We start from the raw sequence: 21,763 nt of genomic DNA, 5'->3' as shown, positions 1-21,763 counted from the left end.
ATTTTTAGTGGCGATAAAACGGAGCAAACTTTACATGAATCCAGTACAATAAGCAGCACTTTCAACACGAGTGTATATTTTGGGTAAGTATTAAAATATTTATATTTACTGCGCAAAAAACCTCTTGGACACTGTTCTTGATCGTCCCTTATATTAGATGATGTTGTCGATGATTGTGTTAACAGCACTAACACCATAAAGAAATAGGTATGAGATAAGGATATGCCTCACCACATGTCTGGGAAATTGACAATATGAACAGCATATGATGGAACTTTAGTTTACAGATTGACAAGCAGATACAAAAACATCTTGTAATAATTCTGCTTGTCATTACGTTACTTAACCCGTCAGTAACGCTTTTATGTGATTAAAGAAAAAGAGGGAGAAAGAAAAGAGCAAGAGAGGAAAAGAGGATAAAGTGAAGAGTGAGGCAGAAAGAGAAAGAAAGAAAAAGATGGAGAGAGAAAAGACGGTGAGATAAGCATCCATGTCATGAGGTAGGGTGAATGTAATATTTATTACGTGGTTAAAAAAGTTAGTTGAAGGTAGTGATGATATAGAGCAGAGTTAAAAATACAGTTTTAGCAATGAGATGATGTTCTGATGGTGACATTAAAGAAAGTCAGGGAGAAAGAGAGAGACAGAGACAGAGACAGAGAGGAAGGGAGAAAGAGAAAGAATAGTAGACGAGCGACTGTTGATACAGACACAACACAGTCTACGCTTTCAGCTTTTTTCTGAACAACCCAATAAGTTTACCATTAATGCCACACCCGCTAATCATATGATTAATATTTTCCTGACAAAAGTGTCATATCATATGTCAATAATTGATATACACAGTGGCATGACTACATGGTTAGGACATTCGGTTTGAAGCCACATGATTTCGGGTTCGGTTTTCACAGCACGACACCTTAAGCAAATGTTTACTATAACTCTGGGCCGATTAAACTGGAGACATAAGTTTTGAAATATGTGTGTCATTATATTTTTAAGTAATACAATCGGAATTATACGTAAACGTTTCTATAAAAACATAAATAGATATTTATGAAGAAAGAAGATATGGGTATTTGGATTTTCAATGTCTTTAAAGAATTCTGAGTCTGAAATCATATCTTGAAACCAATATTGTTATATTTGAGAAGGGTTAAAGTTAAGACTATAAACACGATCACCGACTCTTAGTCGCCTGCATTACACCTGATTAATTATGTCTTTTCCCAGTAATGACAATAGACACAGATACTCAAGATACGCAAGATTATCCACCACTTTTCCAACAACTCTGGCCACCTTTTTGAATTGAATATCTTTATTACCCATGGACATCCTTATTTAATATAAAACAGCGCAGCATCTATGATGTTCGGAAAGATTTTTTTCACATTCAGAATTGTTGAAGCATAGCATAAACATCCGTGGCAGTTGTTATTTGTCAGCACACTTTCAAAACTTTTATCTTCCCAAAATTTGCCAGCACTATACTTAATGTAGATATACACTCTTTCTCATTTATGTTTCTTTTAATTTTCTGTCTTGTGTTTTGTTCTCTATACTGTTCATGCACTTGATGCTATGTTCTAGCCAGATTCGAACCACCTTGCTTGGATTTCTACCAAAATACTACAGTTTACACATATAGCCATAAAAGGCACAACCAAACCCTTGAGAGAATAGAATCCCCATGTGAACGTTTACCGGTCAATCAGCATTGTTGGCATGTATCGACTAACGGCGGCAAACATCAACGGATTATGAAAATTTCGTCCATTTGCAATTCGAAGTTTCTGGAATGTTGTGCTTAGGGTTATATAAAGTGACGATTTAAATTTTACGCCAGAATCTTTGTTCCACGAGATGAGCACTAACTTCCTGCGTATTCTTATGTAATACTCTGAAACTACATGAAGTGGCTCCACGGCATTATTATTATTATTATTATTATTATTATTATTATTATTATTATTATTATTATTATTACTATTATTATTATTATTATTACTATGCGCCACAAATTATACTGTTGGAAGAGAAAAATATCGTAACATCGGGCTAGAAGTAACCTTAGATGCCAAGAACCCTCCGAAGTACCCTTGCTGTCCCTAAAACACTGTTTCCTGTAGCTGTACTAAACTGGGTTTTATGCCTATTTTCTCTATCCATCTGTTCAGAACTCTAGGGATAGTTCCCAATGCACCTATAACTACTGAGATACATTTTACCCGCACTTTCCACAGTTTCTGTAATACAGTGGCTAAGTCCTGCTACTTTGCTATTTTTTCTATATCTCTCATATTAATTTCTTCGTCATTTGGGACTGTAAAGTTAATTATCTGGCACTTTCTATCTCTTTATCTACTACTACTAAATCAGGCCTTTTATCACCCTGTCAGTTTGAATGTTAAAGTCCCATAACATCTTGTACTTCTTACTTTCTAGTACGTTAGTAGGTTCATGTTCATACCATTTATCAGCATGTTCAAATCCTTGCTTTCTACATAACTCATAGTGGATTACTCTCCCTAGATTGTCATGTCTTTTCTTGAATTCATGCTGTGCTAATATACTACATTTACTTACTATATGAATAACGCTTTCCTGTTTTGATATGAATAACAGACATTGAGAATCTATTTTTTTCTCTATCTAGGCTTTTATCCAATTAGACCTTAATGCTTGATCTCGTGCAGCTACTAACAAACTTTCTGTCTCCCTTTTCAGTTTTCCTTTCTGCAACTATAACCATGTCTCACAACTACTATTTGCTGCAGTTATCTTTGGGAATCTACCATACAAAGCTTTCTCCTGCCAGTCAGATAATTTCTGTTCTGTTTTGTTTTCTGGTTTTCAAGTTCGTTTAGTGTTTTAGTTCCCCTATGTCATGCTGTGACTCTAGTAGTTTTTAGTGACTCTCCTTTACTATTACCTACATAGGAGTCTATATGTACTCTAGTTAACTCCATGCAGTCTTCTAGTGATATCAACCTCTTGCTACTCTTGCCCTTGGGTGGAATCCTCCATTCATATTGAATTCCTTCCTAGTTCTTCTGTCTAGCTTTGCCAATTCAGTTTTTGTCCAATCTATAAAAACTGCTGAATATCTAAGTAATAATACTGCCCAAGTATTTACAGCTTTCACTAGATTCGGACCATTTAGGTTTGACTTTATTAGCTTCCTAACCCTTCCGATGTACTCCTTCTCAATTTTCGTTTTCATTTCTACAGCTAGTACTCGGTCAGATTGTAATACGCTTAGATACTTATAACGTTCTCCTCCTTTCAATGATGTTAATGTTTGGCCATCTGGTAATTGGATGCCTTCGCTGTTGACTACCTGTCCCCTTCTCATTAGTAATATTGCGCGTTTATCTATGCTAAATTTCATGCCTGTCTTTGCTGAAGAGTCTTACAGTCTATATTAAAGTACCTATATCTTTTTCATTCTTATTAAAATGCTTCAGATCATCCATGTAGAGCAAATGGTTAATTTTTCCTTACTATTTCTGAATTGATACCCTGACTTTGCCTTCCTTAATACTAAACTGAAGGGGATCAAACATAAGACAAATATCAAAGGAGAAAGCGAGTGCCCCTGGAAAATCCCTCTTTTAATATTAACTTACCCTAAGAGTGTGTCACCTGGGTAGAGATCTACTTTTCATTACTTCATAATAAAGCAAATTAATTCTCTTATGTCGTCTGCTATACTGAATATACTCAAACATTCACTTATCCATGTTCGTTGCATTGTTTTTACTGTTGTCTGTTTATCTTATATATTGTACGTAAAAACTTACGTTACAACAACTTTATTTTGTATCTCTTTTTCCACATTTATGTCCAGCTATATCTCCTTTTCCACATCTATATCCAGCTATATCTCTTTTCCACATTTTCTCTTGAAAACAATTTCCCTGTGAGATATCTAATCTCCTGCTGACTACTTCCCCTGCTGCATAGTTCAGTAAATTAATGTCTCCTATATTTTTAGTATCTATCGTACTGATAACAGAATCTAAAGTAATGTTCGTCAACAACGCCATCAACACTATTATTTTTCGATATATGATAGTTTGAAGCAACTTTCTATTGAATCATTTATTGCATTCTCGTGCAGGTGGGGTGGTGTGTGCCGCATTTTATTATCATCATCATCACCATCATTATTATTATTATTTTATTATTATTATTATTATTATTATTATTATTAAGAAAGTGCGAGCTTGCAGGATCGTCAGCACGCTAGATGAAATGCTTAATGTTTTTTGTCTGTTTTTACGTTATGAGTTCAAATTCCGCCGAGGTCGACTTTGCCTTTCATCCTTTTAGGGTCGATAAATTAAGTACCAGTCAGATACTGGGGACGATGTAGTAGAGTAGTCCCCTCCCCCAAAATTTCAGACATTGTGCTTTTAGTAGAAAGGATTACTATTACTATTATTATTATTATTATTATTATTATTATTATTATTATTATTATTAAGGTGGTGAACTGGCAGAATGTTTAGCAACCCGTGCAAAATGCTTAGTGGCATTGTGGCCATCCTTACGTTCTGAGTCCAAATTACGCCGTGGTCGAGTGCACCTTTCATTCTTTCGGGGTCAATAAGATAAGTATCAGTCAAGTACTGGGTCCATGTAATCGACTTATCCCCCCGCACCAAATTTCAGGACTTGTGCTTCAGTAGAAAGCATAATTATTATTACTATTATTTTTGTTTGATAATAATGTTAATTTCATAATGCTTGTTACAAATAAAATATATCTTTGTGATGTTTCTTTTTTATGATTTTGTTTTTCGCAGACAACTCACTGGATTTATAGTTGCTGGACCTATTTTAGATATATTTGGCTATAGATGGAGTCTTACCCACATAGCATTTCTTGTATTATTAACTGTAAGTAGCTCTGTTGCTTTATTGGTATTTCATTCTTTCCTTGTCAAAAATAATACAGCGCAATGTATTATACACACGAGCGCGCGCGCATATATATGGTCCCTGTACAGTTCCCTGAGGGATTCAGCTGAGAATTGATGTCTTCCTAGAGAGGGCACGATTGGCTGTAAGTCTCTGACTTCTACTTCCTAAAACGTTATGCAGTCAATCACCTAGTTTTTCATGATACCAAGGTCACACAGTTTGTTATATATCCCATGATCATCTTTGTCGGAGGCCTTAGCAAAGTTGAGATATATCATTTCCACATTTGAACGGCTGAGCTGTTTTTTCAGTACCCAGTCGAAATGCTGTAGTAGCTGTGTGAGGCAGCTCCTTCCTGAATGGAAGCCATGTTGCGTGTTTGTGAGCAAGATATGTTCCTCTAGGAACATAATAAGCCTCCTTCTGACAACGAGTTCCATGACTTTACTAACATATGAAGTTAGAGAGGATAGGCATGTAATTTTTAGTATCTGCTCTTCTTCCTCCTTTGTGAACAAGGCATATTATATCTTCTTTTAACATTTTGGGAGGCCCACTCCAGCAAGGAAGCCATTATTATTATTATTATTATTATTGTTATTAATTAATTAATTTATTTATTTATTTATTTATATATATTAATTTATTTATTTACTCATTTATTTTTGCGATCAGAGTTCCATTTTGCAGAAAGCAACTTTGCATTTCACACTTCAGAGAAAATATAATTTGTAAAAATCGTATCCACTGAGATGGTCGTGCGATACGCCTCGAAGTGTTTAGAAGATATCAAAAAGATAAACAGAAGACATACAGTCTAACTCAGATATTTGTTGTACCTTGAAAAAAAATATCCAGAAAAATGACAATTTCACATACGCATACATTTGTAAACACAGACGTTTGAGACAGTTTCAACTCAAGCTTTGCAAATGTTACCAACCGAAGAGATGAATTCAACTTGGAAAAGCACCCTGAAAAAATAAATAAAAGCAAGGAAGAGTAGTATGCCATAAAATGTTCTGCAACTTCATCTGACAATTCTTTCAAAGAAATTTACCAAGAGGCAGGACATAGATCTATCTCTAGGTTTTGAAGACTGGATACGACAAAGGAAAATAGGCAAAGCTGATGCGTCATATATCAGTTCATATAGTTGTGCCGCGATACAGAATAACACGATGGCTACAGAAAGTGTGCTGTTCGTGGTGATACAAACATGAACTCATTGTGATCTGTACAGCATAGTATGGGCATAAAGTGAGTCCTGAAGTTAGTTTTCTGGCATATTCTATCCAGGATTAGTTTATCCAGAATATTTGCGCTAGGTTATTATTTGAAGATTTAGTTATTAGTTATATTAGGTGAACGATTGCATAGAGGCCTCCTCCTTCATTTCTGTTGCTAGTGTTTTTAACAATGTTATGATCATGAAGATGATGTCTCTGATGATGATGTTGATGTGATTTGTTTCTTTTACAGACTTTAATTTTGACATATCAGATATTGTCAAAATATTTACCAAAGATTGAAGATTTTAGAAAACTATGGAGCAACAAAGACGAAGGAAAACATCTTCTGAATTCCAATACACACCAACTTCATGACCGTCCCTGAATGTCAAAGACTTAACAAATTTTCCATTAACATCGTAGTGGAAATCTACAGCTGCACACGCAAATTCTTGCTGTTTTTATTATTATTAGTTAAAAGTCTCTTTTCGGTAATTCTATCCCTGCTAGGGACTGTACCTCGCCTCTTTTCAGGTAAATTTTTCCGGATTTCTTGAGTCCAAATTCCATTCTTATATCCGTACTAAAACAATGGACCGTGTTCACCAAGGAACTCACTTGTATCTCATCTTTGCCATACATATTCAAATTGCTGTGGTGGACGCCCCCAGGTGAGAAGTGGGCTGGTCCACGACTAATAAATAGTGGGCAGACTTAATAAGTAGTGTCAGTCAGCGAAGGTACGCGAATAATGCCGTACGAGCGGCAAGTTCATTTGAAAGAGAAGTCATGTTTTGTTAGTTTTCCTTTTCAAAGATATTGTTAAAGTGTTGTTGTTTGAATTGTTTGCCTTGTTAAAATGTTGCCTGCTTGGCAGGTGTTGTTTTCGAACTTGTGTTCTTTCCCCCTACGAGGGGAAGATTGTAATATTTCCTATAATTGTGAATTATGGTCAGTTTTGGTAAATTTTTGTTGAACTGTGTTCCTTCCCCAGACGGGGAAAGGATTTGAATTATTTATTGTTGTTTCTCTTACGAGAGAAAACTTTTCTTTTGAATCACACATTAGTGAACTGTTTTCATTAAAATGTTTTCCTCCTCCGATGGGGGAAGGATTTGAACTGCATAATATTGTGTCTCTCTGATTAGAGAAAATTTTATTTATTGGATTACACATTTGTGAACTGTTTTAATTTAAAACTGTGTTCCTTCCCCGACGGAGGAAGGATTTGAAACTATTTTAGAGTATTATCTACAATAAGCAAAAACTTTGTTGTTTTCTCTCTGAAAGAGAAAAGTTTTGATTATTTTTTACCATGTCGGTAGAAATAATCAAGAAAAATGCCGTTCTTTGAGAGCGAAGGTGTACCACATGAAGAGATGGTAGTATCAAATTTAACATACGGATTCGCGGCAGCTATGAAAACCAAAACAGAAATAATAGGAATACAACGCAGTCATACAGTCATACGCGCAGTCATACAGAAATATCACTACAGTCATATTTCGGCATGTTAAAAGCAAGCAGGAGCGACATTAAAATTTCTCCCACCGACGATATAACCAAACAATGAGAAAAAACATTATATATAAAAGTTACGGCGTAAAAAACCGCAAAATAGAAAATATGCCACGGGAGAAAATAGAAAAATGTCTCGGACCCATTTGGAGAGATATCTCCTACGTGGCCCGAGGAAAAATACGCCTCTATAAAGGTAAGGTTCCACAGCATAGAGAAAGCCCGCGAGCACTCTGTGCTAACGTTAACAACAGAAGAGGTGCCTACCTATCTAGGACGAAGGACATCCTGGATTAAAATTACAGAAGTGCCACCAGAAAGTGATGTCGCCTAGGTAATAGCTGTCCTTTGTTATAACCAGGAAGAGAAAATGAATATTTTACAAATCAAACGCTCCGACCCCCAAATCTGGCTGGGGCAGTGCGTAGAGGTGTTAATACAGGCGGCAGCCCCAAGTGACGTAGAGGAAATGCCAGAGAGAATGCTCATGGGTAAAGATGCCCTACAGATGCAGGTCGAGAGAAGAAAACCTCGATGGTTTAAATGCGGCCAGAAAGGTCATATAAGGGCCAAATGTGTCTCTTCTGCCACTGAGGAACTTCCCTCGGAAACCGGCACTACAAAAAGAGGAAGAAAATAGGATAAAAAGAAGAATTACCCACTCCCATTTCTACACAAGTACTCCAAAACACAGCCTCACCTGCACCCATACTTGCATCCACACATGCACCAGTAATCAATCCTACACCTACACACGCACATATACCGACACCCATACCAACGCCTACACCTATATCATTGCCCAGAGGCTAAATTCTCCTTCTTGTCGACATGGAGGTAGTCGACCAGGAGGGAGGACTCGAAGTGAGAAACCGAAAAAGAGCAAAAAGATGTGTTCTCGCTACCAAACTCACTCCCGCCCCAACCACTTCCACTACATACAGAAATGAAAAACCCTGCTCCCCAACGCCCAAAACTAATGAAAAAGACAAAAAATAACGGTGAAATACAACCCTAAAAATCAATGCATATATACCATAATCTCATTACACCACACAACAAAGATGTACTCTGAACATAAGGACTTATCCATGAGATTAGCTAAAACATCCGAGACTTTATTTAGACAACTAAAAGAAAGGCATCCAGTCAACATCTGACGGATAATAGAGGTGCCAAAACAACTAAAGACTCCACAAAAAGAGAAAAACCAACGAGAGAGGGGTCCTCAGAAAGACCAAGGTCGACCCTTACCTTCTCGACAAAAAGATAAGAACCTTTTTGTCGTTTTCAATGGCTTCACTTAAACTTGATTGCTTGAATATGCGTGGCCTGAGCTCGAAGTAGAAACAATCTTGTTTTCTCGACGACCTCAGATCACAGGATATGGATGTGATGGTTGCTACAGAGACCAAGCTGGGCAGGCTACAAGCCTTATCAACTCTCTTCAATGGCTGTGAGAAAATCATGTCCCCTAGCCAGAACAGAGGTCGAGGAGGCATAGTGTTTCTTCTCCGAAAAGGCTTGGCTCTGAAGACAAGTACAATCTTTGCAGATCCTGAAGGTGGGCGGGTCATCCTTGACTTGACATACAGCAATAAAGCTTTCAGGTTGGTCGGAATATATGCACCTGGTGTAAAAAAGTAAACAGACTGATTTCTATCGGCGCCTCGAGGGTTTTCTCGTGATGTTTAAGACATTAGTTGTGTTAAGAGACTACAACGCTATTCTGGATGCACGTCTGGATAATGGTGGCTCGTCAGGTAGGTGTGTTTCAGCTGGCGGATCGTTATAGACTTGATCACCCGAGCATCCCTGTGCGGACCTGGATGGCGTGCTCAGGTTTTATAGAGATAGGATAGTGGTACGAACTAGAGATAAGGCTAGTTTTAGATGTCCACAATTTGTTCAGTTCTCCTACGCGGATCCCAAATTAGTGAAGTGTAGGATGAACATAGATAAAGCACATAGACGGTGATCCGGCTACTGGACGCTAAATAAGTCTATTTTGTTCGAATTAAGGAGTTAGTGATGAAAACATTAACCGGCGCCGTGTTGAATAACAGGTGGTGGTCTGCCCTCAAAATAGCCATTCGATTTGAGTCTATCAAATTTATCCAGCAGCTAAGTTTAGATAGGGATAGAGTACGGGGCAACTTAGTTAAGACCTTAGAAGAGGCGTTGAGATTGAGCTCTGCTTCCCCAATTCTGGCAGCGTGAATGGCCCTAGACATTACGTCAGAGACAAACATGAGGAATGCAGTTCGTACAGTGAACCGCGAAAGAATTAATGTTACCGGGTGGGCACGCTCGGTAGAAACCCAATATGGCAATGATGCAACGATTAGATCTTTGATTGAGGATCAAAGGCGTTCGATCAAAGAACAAGATGAGATGTGTGAGGTTTTTTACAAGCACTTTGCTAAGTTGTTCTGGAGGGGCGGTGCGCTGGACCATGGCGAGGCCCTTCGGGACTTCCTAGCTGAGGGGCAGCGTCTCTTGGCATGAGAAGCTGAGAGCTGTGAAGGACCGATCACGGCTGCGGAGGTTGTCGAGGTGCTCTCCGGGTACACCAGGGACAAATCGCCGGGACTTGATGGTCTGCACTGAGTTTTATAAAAGCATACCAGACTTATTCGGACACATTTGGCCAGCATTCCCAAAGCTGCAATTCGTGGGGTAGTGACTCTGATCAGAAAGGATCCGAGCAAGGAGGATATCGTAAGTAACTTTAGGCCCATAACTCTGCTAAACTCAGAGTTAAAGATTTTGGCCACGATGCTAGCAAAGGGGTTGATGCAGATCGTGGAAGGCCTTGTTGGGGAAGGTCAGACTTGAGCAATCCCAGGCAGGTCGATACACGACAATCTTCAACTCATATGCTACTCCTTAGAGAGGGTAGGTAAACTTTCTGGCACTCGTACATTTAGACCAGTCTAAAGCATTTGATAGGGTCGACCATCGGTACCTGGCAGCGGATATCGGGGCGGCCGGGCAGGGCCCGACTTTCCGTGGCTGGATCGCTGCTTTGTACAGCAACATCGAGTCTGTCGACCGGGTGAACGGTTTCTTCTCGAAACCATTCAATATTGAGCGCCCAGTTCGCCAGGAATGTCACTTGTCTCCACTTTTGTATATGCTGGCTCTTGAGACATCTCTGCGAAGGATGGAGGCGGAGGGGGCGTTTCGCATGATCTATGGGGCGGAGGAGCAGCTACCGTTCGCGGATGACATCACCATCATCGTGTCCGATCAAGGTTTGCTACCTAGTGTAGAAAACGCCATCAAAGGATACGAAGCGGTGGCAGGAGTAGTAATTAATCAGGACAAGTCAGCCGGCTTGCAACTCAGCATCTGGAGGAGCAAGTCGATGCTGCCCAATAACGTCATGGGACGTTAGACGGAAGTTTCGATTAAGATGCTAGAGTTCTGGTTCGGTCCAGAACTCCAGATAGAGAAGAATTGGAGCGAGGTTACAGGCAGGGTAACTGCCTTAACCTGGACCTGGTCTGTTATGGCGTTATCTCTGCAAGGAAAGGTGGAGATGGCACAGATGCTTATAGCTTCTGTTATCACTTACCGCTTGACTGTTGTGCCTTGTCCCGATTTGTGACTGAAGAAGCTGGAACGACTTCTATTCCACTTTTAGTGGAAGAGAAGAGGACCACTTGTAAGACGCTCTGTCTGCTGCCAAAACCGTTAAAGGGTGGGCTAGGGATGTCGTAGTTGAGAATGCGCAAGTTCGCGCTAAGGCTTAAGCACCTCTGGCTCTACCTGGATGGTGAGCAGGTGTGGTCACCGCACGTGCGGTTTTTCTTCCCTCAATTGACATCCCTACAGGATATTGGTTCATGGATCAAGCGTAGACCTAGGCAGGGCAAATGGCAGTCGACAGGCACTCAGGCTGCTCTCTCGGGTGGCCAATACCGGCAGCAGGAGCTCCACAGCGGATTTCTATAGCAAGCTGGTAGTGTTTATATCAGACGATGTTCTAGGGGAGACTCTGGGCGTCGATTGAAATCAGGTGACCATCCTGTTTAGGAGAATCTTTGGACTAGAGTATCTGGATAATTATCAGAAATCCCTGGGTTGGTTGTGCTATCGATCAGTTTTACCTGTTCGAGAGAGGTTATCGAGGCACGGTCGTGCCGACCCACCGACATGTCACTGTCCCGCACGTCTTCGTACAGTGTACGCAATTAACGGAACTGATAAACTTTGCTGAACAACTGTTATCGAAAATGGGAAGAGTACAGCTATCAGCTAAGTCTATCATTAAGATTGTGCTACCTACTCTCCCTTAACAGGGAGAGGCAGGCCTTCTTTTTCTGCATGGTAGCCATACTAAAAGAGACAGTATGGAAGACGCGTGCAAGAGGGATAGCGACAGATGCCTTCATCCCCGGCCAAGGGTTGGTTAACTTTTTTAACTACCACCTCAAGAGCAAGATCAGGCTGGAGAAGAGATACATGTCACACACTATGTACGCAAGAAGATGGAAGTCTGTAGAAAGGATGCTGTGCGTGAATGGAACCAGGTAGGTAGAGCCAGGGGAAAAGCAAAAAGTATCACGTCGGACGTCGGTAGTCAACTGGATCCTTGAAATCACATAAGAATTTTAAAATCATGTTTAAATTTTTAAAATTCATATCATTGTAAATCATCCGACATGACTCCCCCTCCTTTTATGTATTGTCTGGTCTTGTTTGTCCTCCCTTTGTTGGTCCCATGTAGCCAAATAAAAGAAACGCAGTTAGTGAGGGAAGTTGTACGATCCAATCAGGCAGACGACGAAAGGACGTCGTTATAATGCGGGACATATCAGTGGCAACGAGGACTCGGAGCTCACGCAGTGGAAGAAACGTGAAAAATCCCAGGTTGGGATTTGAACTTCATACAGGGAAAAGTAATATACACACAGTGGAAAATACATATAAAAAAAGAATGCAGAAGAAAAAAATGTCTGATAAAACTGAAACTCTAACACAGAATTGAACTTCACACAGTGAAAAATATATAAATAAAAAGATTTTGAAGAAAGAAATTATGGTTCTGCGTGGAATAAAAATAATAATAATGATAAGTTCGTGCGAAGGATTTTGTTTCAACAGTGGCTCCGCAGCATTTTATATATACCACCCTAAAATGTTATATATATATATATATATATATATATATATATATATATATATATATATATATATATATATATATATATATAATATATATATATATATATATATAAATATATATATATATATATAAATATATATAAATATATATAAATATATATATATATAAATATATATATATATATATATATATATATATATATATATATATATATATATATATATATATGTATGTACGTATGTATATAATTAAAAGAAATAGCCTCTATTAAGTAATTCAATTGATAGTGAAAGATATCTATATTAAATCATAAAGAAAATATTTAAATATAATAAATATTACTCTGAAAATCAGTAAATTAAATAAATATTGAATTGACTACGCGCGTTTTGTGACTATATCTTTAAATCGATAATAATAAATTCGAAATTATTAAAATTAATTGGATCTAAATTTCAATAAAGTCAATCATGGAATGATATGTCCCAAACTGCGTGAAATCTCGGCATAGTCATGAAATTGGAGAAAGGCTGCATGACTTTCTGAAGGATAGAAGTCAGGTGGTAGTAGCCAATGGGGTCACCTCCAATGACAAGCAAATAGTGAGCGGTGTTCTGCAAGGCACTGTTTTGGGGCCACACTACTGTTCATAATGGCCCTCTCAGATATGCTGTCAGCCACACAGAGAGCCACGATCACAAGTTATGCATATGGTACAAAAATCTCACACGTGATGCAGAACCCTGAAGGTGCTATGCACCTACAATGCGAGTTGCATGAAATATACAAGTGTGCTGAGAAGAATAGCATGCAATTTAATACTGAAAAGTTTCAAGGTTTGTGCTACCAGCATGCACTATTAAATTTAATTCTATTAAACCAATCAATTGCCTTATAGGAATTAGACCAGAGTTGCAATCTTACATTATCTTTAAGAACAGGAATATACTTATCTAAAATTGCTTTACTAAGTTTACCCAAGTCAAATTTACCTCGGCAAATCAATCTAACTTTAGGGTTACTATAAAAATTCTCCTTATGATCTTTTAAAATAATTCTGTCTTTTAGGAACAAAAGGTTCAGTTTTATCATCTAATTTGTAATTTTCCATAATTTGTTTAGAAATTAAGTTTGTAGTTCTCAACATACTCCTTTTAGAGATTTTATAACTTTTTGCAATTTTTTTTCAAAAGCTCATGGTAGTAGTTTATGTCCAGATTATACAAGTTTCCAATCTTATCTGAGTGAAGAATTACTCTGCTTTTATTTCCAAGTTCTGATATGATGCATTTCAGTTCTTTCAAGTGTCCATTACCTCTAAGGGGATACATTTTAAATTTTACATTTCTAATAATCTTCCATAATTCATCCTCAAAACTGGCATGGTGACCAGTTGGTAACAGGTATTCTTTTATCTTAAATAATCCACTAATAAATTGGTCTTTTTCTTCAGTTATGCTACTTGTTGGTGTATCATATTTTTTATCATAATGGCAAGCCTTCCATCTAAATCTATGGATAAATCCCATTGTTTTTCGAATAAGGTCCTTCATATATTCCTTTCTGGTTGGGATCGGAACATCTCTCTTAGAAACATCCACTTCAATTTTCTCCATTGCTTTTTTTTTTTGGTTGCGATTTATATTCTATCTATCCTAGGAAGGGACTTTCCTGATTTAGAAGGCGGTCTTTTTAGGGATAATGCTCCTTTCACCGTTAATATCCATAACAGGTTAATATCCATAACATATATCAAACTCTAGTCTTAGGTATATTAACTTTGAAAGCAACCATCCTGGTTTTGTAAAAAAATTTAGTTTAAATTTATCATTTAATAATGAGGTTTTCAATAAAAATATCGACTATTATAATGTCGCACTAAGTAAAGCTGGATATAAATGGAAATTGGTATATTGTCCTGATGGTATTGGGACTTCTAACGACCTAGTCGTTTCCCATACTAACATGGATTGGAGAATAATAACAGGAAATAGGAATAGGAATAAATCGAAATATATTAAATATACGAATATTAAAAATCAATATCAAAAGCAAAATATCAGAATTACGGGAAGCAATGTACTGCTTTATTCTTCTAATCTTTCTAGTATAACTGGGAGTAGGAGTAAAAAGTACAATTGGGAGTAGGGATAAAAAGATTAGAGTAAAAAGATATATTTATATATGTATATATATATATATGTATATATATATATGTATATATATATATATATATATATCTGTGTGTGTGTGTGTATATATATGTGTATATATATGTGTGTATATATATATGTATATATCACCGTGATCACCGTGACGGACCAGGCTATCAGATGTTGCTACACATCGCTGGTCACAATGCGCTTCGCATTGCTTTAGCCTTCAAATGACGCCACCCCACTGGCTAAGCGAGCAGGCCAACAGAAAGAGTGAGAGAAAGTTGTTGCGAAAGAGTACAGCAGGGATCGCCACCACCCCACTGCCGGAGACTCGTGGAGCTTGAGGTGTTTTCGCTCAATAAACACCCACAACGCTTGGTCTGGGAATCAAAACCGCGAGTCCGCTGCTCTAACCACTTGGCCATTGCGCCTCCACAAATGTACGTATATATATATATATATATATATATATATATATATATATATATATATATATATATATATATATATATATATATGTATGTATATGTATGTATATGTATGTATGTATGTATATATATATATATATATATATATATATATATATATATATATATATATATATATATATATATATACTGTATATATATATCACTTTGATCACTTTGACCGACCAGTCCGTCAGGCGTCCATTTGACACCGCTGGTCACAGCACGCTGTCCACTCCTCTCTGGATCGCGCCTTTCTCATCCACGGGATCCCAATCGTCCTCCTGAAATCGTCACTCCACCGTCGTGGAGGTCTTCCGGGTGGTCTTTTCCGCTCACGCGGGTACCACTCGACAACTGCGTGCGTCCACTGATTATCGGTGAGCCGGGCGACGTGTCCAGCCCATCTATACTTGCTGCGTGTATACTCTGTGATGACATCTCTCACGCCGGACTTCTTTCTGATGATCTTGCTACTTATGTGCTCTCTCAACGAGAAACCAAGCATTGACCTTTCCATGGCTCTTTGAGCCGTTACCAGTCTTTGCTCTTCTCTCTTTGTGGTAGCCCATGTTTCACTACCATATAACATTGCAGGCAGAACTGCACTGTTAATGAGGTTGGCGCGGGTGGTCCTGTCCAACCTTCCCTTGAGCACATCCCTTATGCCATTGAACGCCTTCCATCCGGCTCTTACTCTCCGTGAGATCTCCTTTTTGATATCCCGGCACATATTTACTTCCTGTCCCAGGTAGACATATTCTCTCACCTCCTCTATTTCATCACTGCCGATCACCATTCGACCTGTTGGTACATTGTCTGACCGCATGAACTTTGTTTTCATGCGGTTCATCTTGAGACCTACTGCAGAACTTTTGATGTCGAGCTCCGTCAGCACGGTCTGAAGCTGATCCATGTTTTCAGCGATGAGTACGATGTCGTCAGCGAAACGGAGGTGAGTGAGGAGCTCGCCATTGATGTTGACACCACCTTGCCATTCGATGCCTCTGATGATCTGTTCGAGACATGCAGTGAAAAGTTTTGGGGAGATTGTATCTCCTTGCTTCACCCCCTTCTCGACCGGCACTCGTATGGGTGATGACAGTAGAGCTATGTCGGTGGTGCATCCGGAATTTGCCTCTCTGAGCAGCTGCACATATTGCGCTTCGATTCTTTACCTCTGCAGCTAGTTCAGCACTGCGTTGGTTTCGACGCTATCGAAGGCCTTCTCATAATCTATAAACGCAACGCAAAGAGGCAGCTTGTACTCATTTGCTCGCTCAAGCAGTTGCGTTAGAGCAAATATATGGTCCATTGTGCTGTAGTTCTTCCGGAAGCCTGCTTGCTCCCTCGGTTGTTGTTCGTCGAGACGACGTGACAACCTGTTCAGAATTATATTCGTGAACAGCTTGCACACGTGAGACAGCAGGCATATGGGTCGGTAGTTCTTTAGATCTTCTCTGTCGCCCTTCTTATACAGCAGGATGGTATTTGACTCTTTCCACTGCGAGGGAATTCTTCCCTCGTCTAGATAGTGCGTAAATCGCTCAGCGAGGATTTTCCAGAGCTGCTCTCTGCCTGACTTTAGCACCTCCGATGTTATACCGTCTTTCCCTGGAGCCTTTCCGTTTTTCATCGAGCCGATGGCTCTTTCAACCTCACTGACAAGGATAGGTGGCACGTTTTCTTCCTGTTGGAGTGGTGGTAACGGCTGGACATTTCTGGTAGACTTAAAGAGCTTGGTGTAGAAGTCTTCACAAACTTTTTCCATCTCGTTCTTCTCGTTGACCGATATTCCATCTGTATTTTTCAGGGCCGTCACCTCCGATCTATATAGTACCATGTCCCTCTTGCATTTCTTGAGGCTCTTCTTTTCCTCTGCGGCCTTCAAGAGCTTCTCCATCCGGTATGCCTCAAAGTCTTTCTTTAGTTGCTGACGAATCACTCTGCTGAGAATGGAATATTCAAGGTGATCTTCAATAGTCCTCTTCATATTTTTCCTCTTCTCGAGTAACTTCGTAGTTTCTTCCGAGATTCTTCCCTTCTTTTCTCTTGGGCATACACCCTTAGCCTTCCTTAAACACTCCTTCAGTTTCCCTATCAGTGAGTTGTAGTAATCGTCTATGTCGTCTCCTTGGCACCAGTCTTCCTGCATGATGGCTTCCTGCAGCTTTGCCTCGTTGTAGACTCGGACACGTTTTCCCTTCGACGCCAAATATAACGCCATCTTCTCCCTCTTCTCGTCGATGATGACCCTCGCCCTTACCAGACGATGATCGCTGCCGGTGTTGAATGGCGTCACGCTTCGGTGCTTAGAGTTCGGCGATATCCAAGTCCACCTCTTCCTCTCCCTCTTCCTGAATAGGCTGTTTCCGATGTAGAGCTGCCTCGCCTCTGTCATGGTAGCCAAACGTTCTCCTCTCTCGTTTCTCTCTCCCATGCCAAATATCTCTCTGCAATTTTTATGACCAGATCCAGCAGTTTGATATCTTTGTGGTTGTTTCTATCTAAGGCATCACTTTTACCCTCGTAGCAACTGTATGTATGTATGTATGTATGTATGTATGTATGTATGTATGTATGTATGTATGTATGTATGTATGTATGTATATGTACGTGTGTGTGTGTGCATGTATTCTTCATATTCATGTGTTTGTGTGTTCATGTTTGTATATGGCCATGTGTTTCACTCTTCATTCGTGCACGTTTGTGTGTGTGTGTTTTCTTGTCGGTCCGTATTATCTATGTTCTCATCTGTTTACTTACGTATCCATTTATATATATATATATATATATATATATATATATATATATATATATATATATGGAGAAATAAATTGAAAGGTATAATGATAAACAATCCAATCGTTCAACACCACTTTATATCATTCTCAAATTATTATAAATCAAATATAAATATAGATTAAAACAACAGGGTACCCAATGGTAAAATCCAGCAGTATAAAATATACACATATACACGAATAAAAGGTGATAAAACCTTAAAAGGTTGTACGAGTGAAGTCGAATATATGGAATAATTTAATGCATAATAAAAGTGACTAAAAATTTAAGGCTATGGCCCTAGAATATATGAATATAAATTTTTAGTTGCTTATATTATGCATTAATTTATTCCATATATTTTTCTTTGTTCAACTACACTCGTATTTTAGGTTGTATCACCTTTTATTCGTGTATATGTGTATATTTTATACTGCTGGATTATACCATTGGGTGCCCTGTAGTTTTAATATATATTTCTATTTGATTTATGATAATTTGGGTATGATATAAAGCGGTTATGACCAATTGGAGCATTTGTTCAGTATACCTTTCAATTTATTTCTCCTTTCGCCTTGGTATCATCTGAGAACTTCCAGCTGCAGTCCTTTTTTTATTTTACTTGTTTCAATCATTTGACAGCAGCTGTGCATTTGAGTAAACATTGACGTAGCAATTTTGGATGGCGTTGGGTGGAGTTTAATATGATATATTTTGTTAATCTGTAGTATTACTGATAGGCATATGCTTGATGAATTAATGTGTCTAGCTGCTCTCTCCTTAACAATTAATCTACAACGTTCTCACCTATTCACTAGTTTTATCTACTACTAGCAATATCGCCCGGCGTTGCTAGGGTGGTAAGGGAAATAACTATATAAGCATTTTTAGAGAGTTATAGCCAAAAAATAGCCAAAAAATGCATTAAAAATTGAAAAAAAATTAAGATAAATTTTTTAAAATCGTTGACACATCGTAGATATTTTTAGAGAGTTACTTCCCTTATATAAAAGCGAAAAAATGCATTAAAATGGAAAAATATGGTTATGTATTTATTTGTTTCTGTTTGCTGTGTTTTTTTATTTTTTGAGTAGTGGTTTAAATACTTTCAGTTTAGTCTTCCTCAAATCACTCTGTCGCTATTTACTTTCATTTTATTCGTTGCACACTGTGTGTGTGCGTTTGCGTGTGGTGTAAACCAGACTAAGAAAAGCATTTGACACACACACCAGAATGTGAGTTTTCTGTAAATTTTGCTTAATTGGAGTTTAAATTTTAAAAACTGGACCTGGCATGACGCGATGCATTCTACTCTTAAAAATGCTAGGTAAATTGTAATTGAAGAAATCCTATATTGTAGATTTCTATAACTCCCAAAGGGAGGCAGATAAAATCTGCCTTTTATAATAAGAGATTCTTTTTCTCTCGATAATGTTTATATCTTAACTGTCATAACATCATCAATGAACTATTGTGTATCATAATGGCACGAGCAAACATGTGTTGAACCTGTTTATTTTTTTATATGTGGCTATGACAGTTTCTTATTTAATTATATATATATATATATATAAATGGATACGTAAGTAAACAGATAAGAACATAGATAATACGGACAGACAAGAAAACGCACACACACAAACGCGCACAAATGAAGAGTGAAACACATGGCCATATACAAACATGAACACACAAACACACGAATATGAAGAATACATGCACACACACGCACGCATACATACATACATACATACATACATACATACATACATACATACATACATACATACATACATACATACATACATATATATAAAGTTGCTACGAGGGTAAAAGTGATGCCTTAGATAGAAACAACCACAAAGATATCAAGCTGCTGGATCTGGTCATAAAAATTGCAGAGAGAGTTATAGCTCAATTGATTGGGAATAGAATTAAACTAGATGAGATGCAGTTTGGTTTTGTGCCTGGGAAGAGTACTACAGATGCCATCTTCCTAGTGAGACAGCTCCAGGAAAGGTAATTGGCCAAAAGTAAGCCATTGTACTTACCTTTTGCTGAAAGGAGAAATCTTTTGGCAGAGTCCCTTGCTCTGTTATCTGGTGGTCTCTAAGTAAGTTAGGAGTAGAAGAGTGGCTAGTTAGAGCTGTATACGCTATGCACAGTGGTACTGTCAGTACAGTTGAAGTCAGCCACAAGTACAATGAAGAATTTAGTGTAAAGGTAGGGGTTCACCAGGGTTCAGTTTTCAACCCAGTCTTATTCTTCATAGAGTCCTTCAGGCCGTAATAAAGGAATTCAAAACTGGATACCCATCAGGAACTACTACATATTGATGACCTTGCTCTTATTGCAGAATCTGTAGCAGATTTGGAGAAGAAATTCCAGGTGTAGAAGCAAAACCTGGAATCAAAGGGCCTTAAAGTTAATCTAACAAAGACCAAAGTTGTTGTTAACAAGAAAGCAGATAATACTCTCTTTCCATCAAGTATATGGCCAGGCTCAATATGTAGGAAAGGAGTTGGAAGTAATTCTTTTCACTGCACCCAGTGTAGACTATGGACGCGTAAGAGGTGCAGTAGAATCACTGATAGATAAACAGATTTGGTTTTCTTTGTATGTTAGTTAGTTAGTTAATTTGGCTCAAAAGCAAATAGCAAGGCCATGTAGGGGGACATGGAGTTAAGTACAGGGTGGTGTTCATGTAAAGAGTTCAGGCCACTTGAGGTCCAGGGAGGCTTTGAACAAAGCGGTCGTTGGCATCTTCACCATCTCATCTGGCAGCTTGTTCCACGGATCCGCAACCCGGACGGAGAAAGCTCCTCTCCTTCGATTGAGATGAAATCGTCGCAGGTAGAGCTTTTCGGAATGACCCCGCAGCCGACGCTCCGGAGCAGGAGTGAAGAACAGCTCTTTCGAGAGGTTACACTTCCCGCTTATGATGTTGTGGGCGAGAATGAGATCACCACGGCGGCGGCGTTTTTCAAGAGAATAAAGGTCGAGCGTCCTCAGCTTTTCTTCGTAGGACAAATTTTTGAGACCATGAACCAGGCGGGTAGCCAGCCTCTGGACTCTTTCGAGGTGCTGTATGTCTTTGAGGAGATAAGGAGAAGAGGCTTGAATCCCATACTCCAATATGGGTCTCACCAGCGTGACATAGAGTGGCAGGAATATGGCTGCTGTGAGCACTCCGAATGACCGTCGAATCAAAAACAGAATTCCGCGCGCTTTGTTGGCAGCATGGACGCACTGGGCCGAAGGCGAAAAGGAGGAATCCACCAAGATACCCAGGTCCTTTACCTGATCGGTCCTCTCCAGCAGCAGACGACCCGGCTCGAAATCAAGTTGAGTTGCAGGAGTAGAGCCGACAGGCAGATGACAGCACTTTGACACGTTCAGACACAGGTCCCAATCGTTAGACCACTTCCAAATTTGGTGGAGGCATCGACGAAGATCCTCTATACTACCGCGAGGAGCGACCAGTTTGATATCGTCGGCAAATAGAAGGGTGTGTTGCGTGAGGTCGTCGGGCAAGTC

General features: G+C 38.8%; 2 protein-coding genes across 2 annotated transcripts in view; one reads left to right on the top strand and one right to left on the bottom strand.

The window, feature by feature from the left end:
* Nucleotides 1–7,218, top strand: part of LOC118764795 (MFS-type transporter SLC18B1-like) — a 114,976-nt gene extending 107,758 nt beyond the window's left edge. The window contains exons 13-15 of the mRNA XM_036505821.1: nucleotides 9–83; nucleotides 4,815–4,908; nucleotides 6,415–7,218. Coding sequence (XP_036361714.1) covers nucleotides 9–83; nucleotides 4,815–4,908; nucleotides 6,415–6,549 — 304 coding nt within the window. The 3' untranslated portion in view covers nucleotides 6,550–7,218. The remainder of the gene's footprint in view (nucleotides 1–8; nucleotides 84–4,814; nucleotides 4,909–6,414) is intronic.
* Nucleotides 7,219–16,628: 9,410 nt separating this feature from the next.
* LOC115215385 lies at nucleotides 16,629–17,669 on the bottom strand. Its single transcript, XM_029784545.1, has one exon. It carries the CDS (start codon nucleotides 17,667–17,669, stop codon nucleotides 16,629–16,631), a length of 1,041 nt encoding a protein of 346 aa, XP_029640405.1.
* Nucleotides 17,670–21,763: the final 4,094 nt, after the last annotated feature.

The sequence above is a fragment of the Octopus sinensis genome, linkage group LG9 (assembly GCF_006345805.1).
Source record: "Octopus sinensis linkage group LG9, ASM634580v1, whole genome shotgun sequence".
In the NCBI taxonomy this organism is placed as follows: Eukaryota; Metazoa; Mollusca; class Cephalopoda; order Octopoda; family Octopodidae; genus Octopus; species Octopus sinensis.
This window is presented reverse-complemented; position numbering and strand designations above follow the sequence as displayed.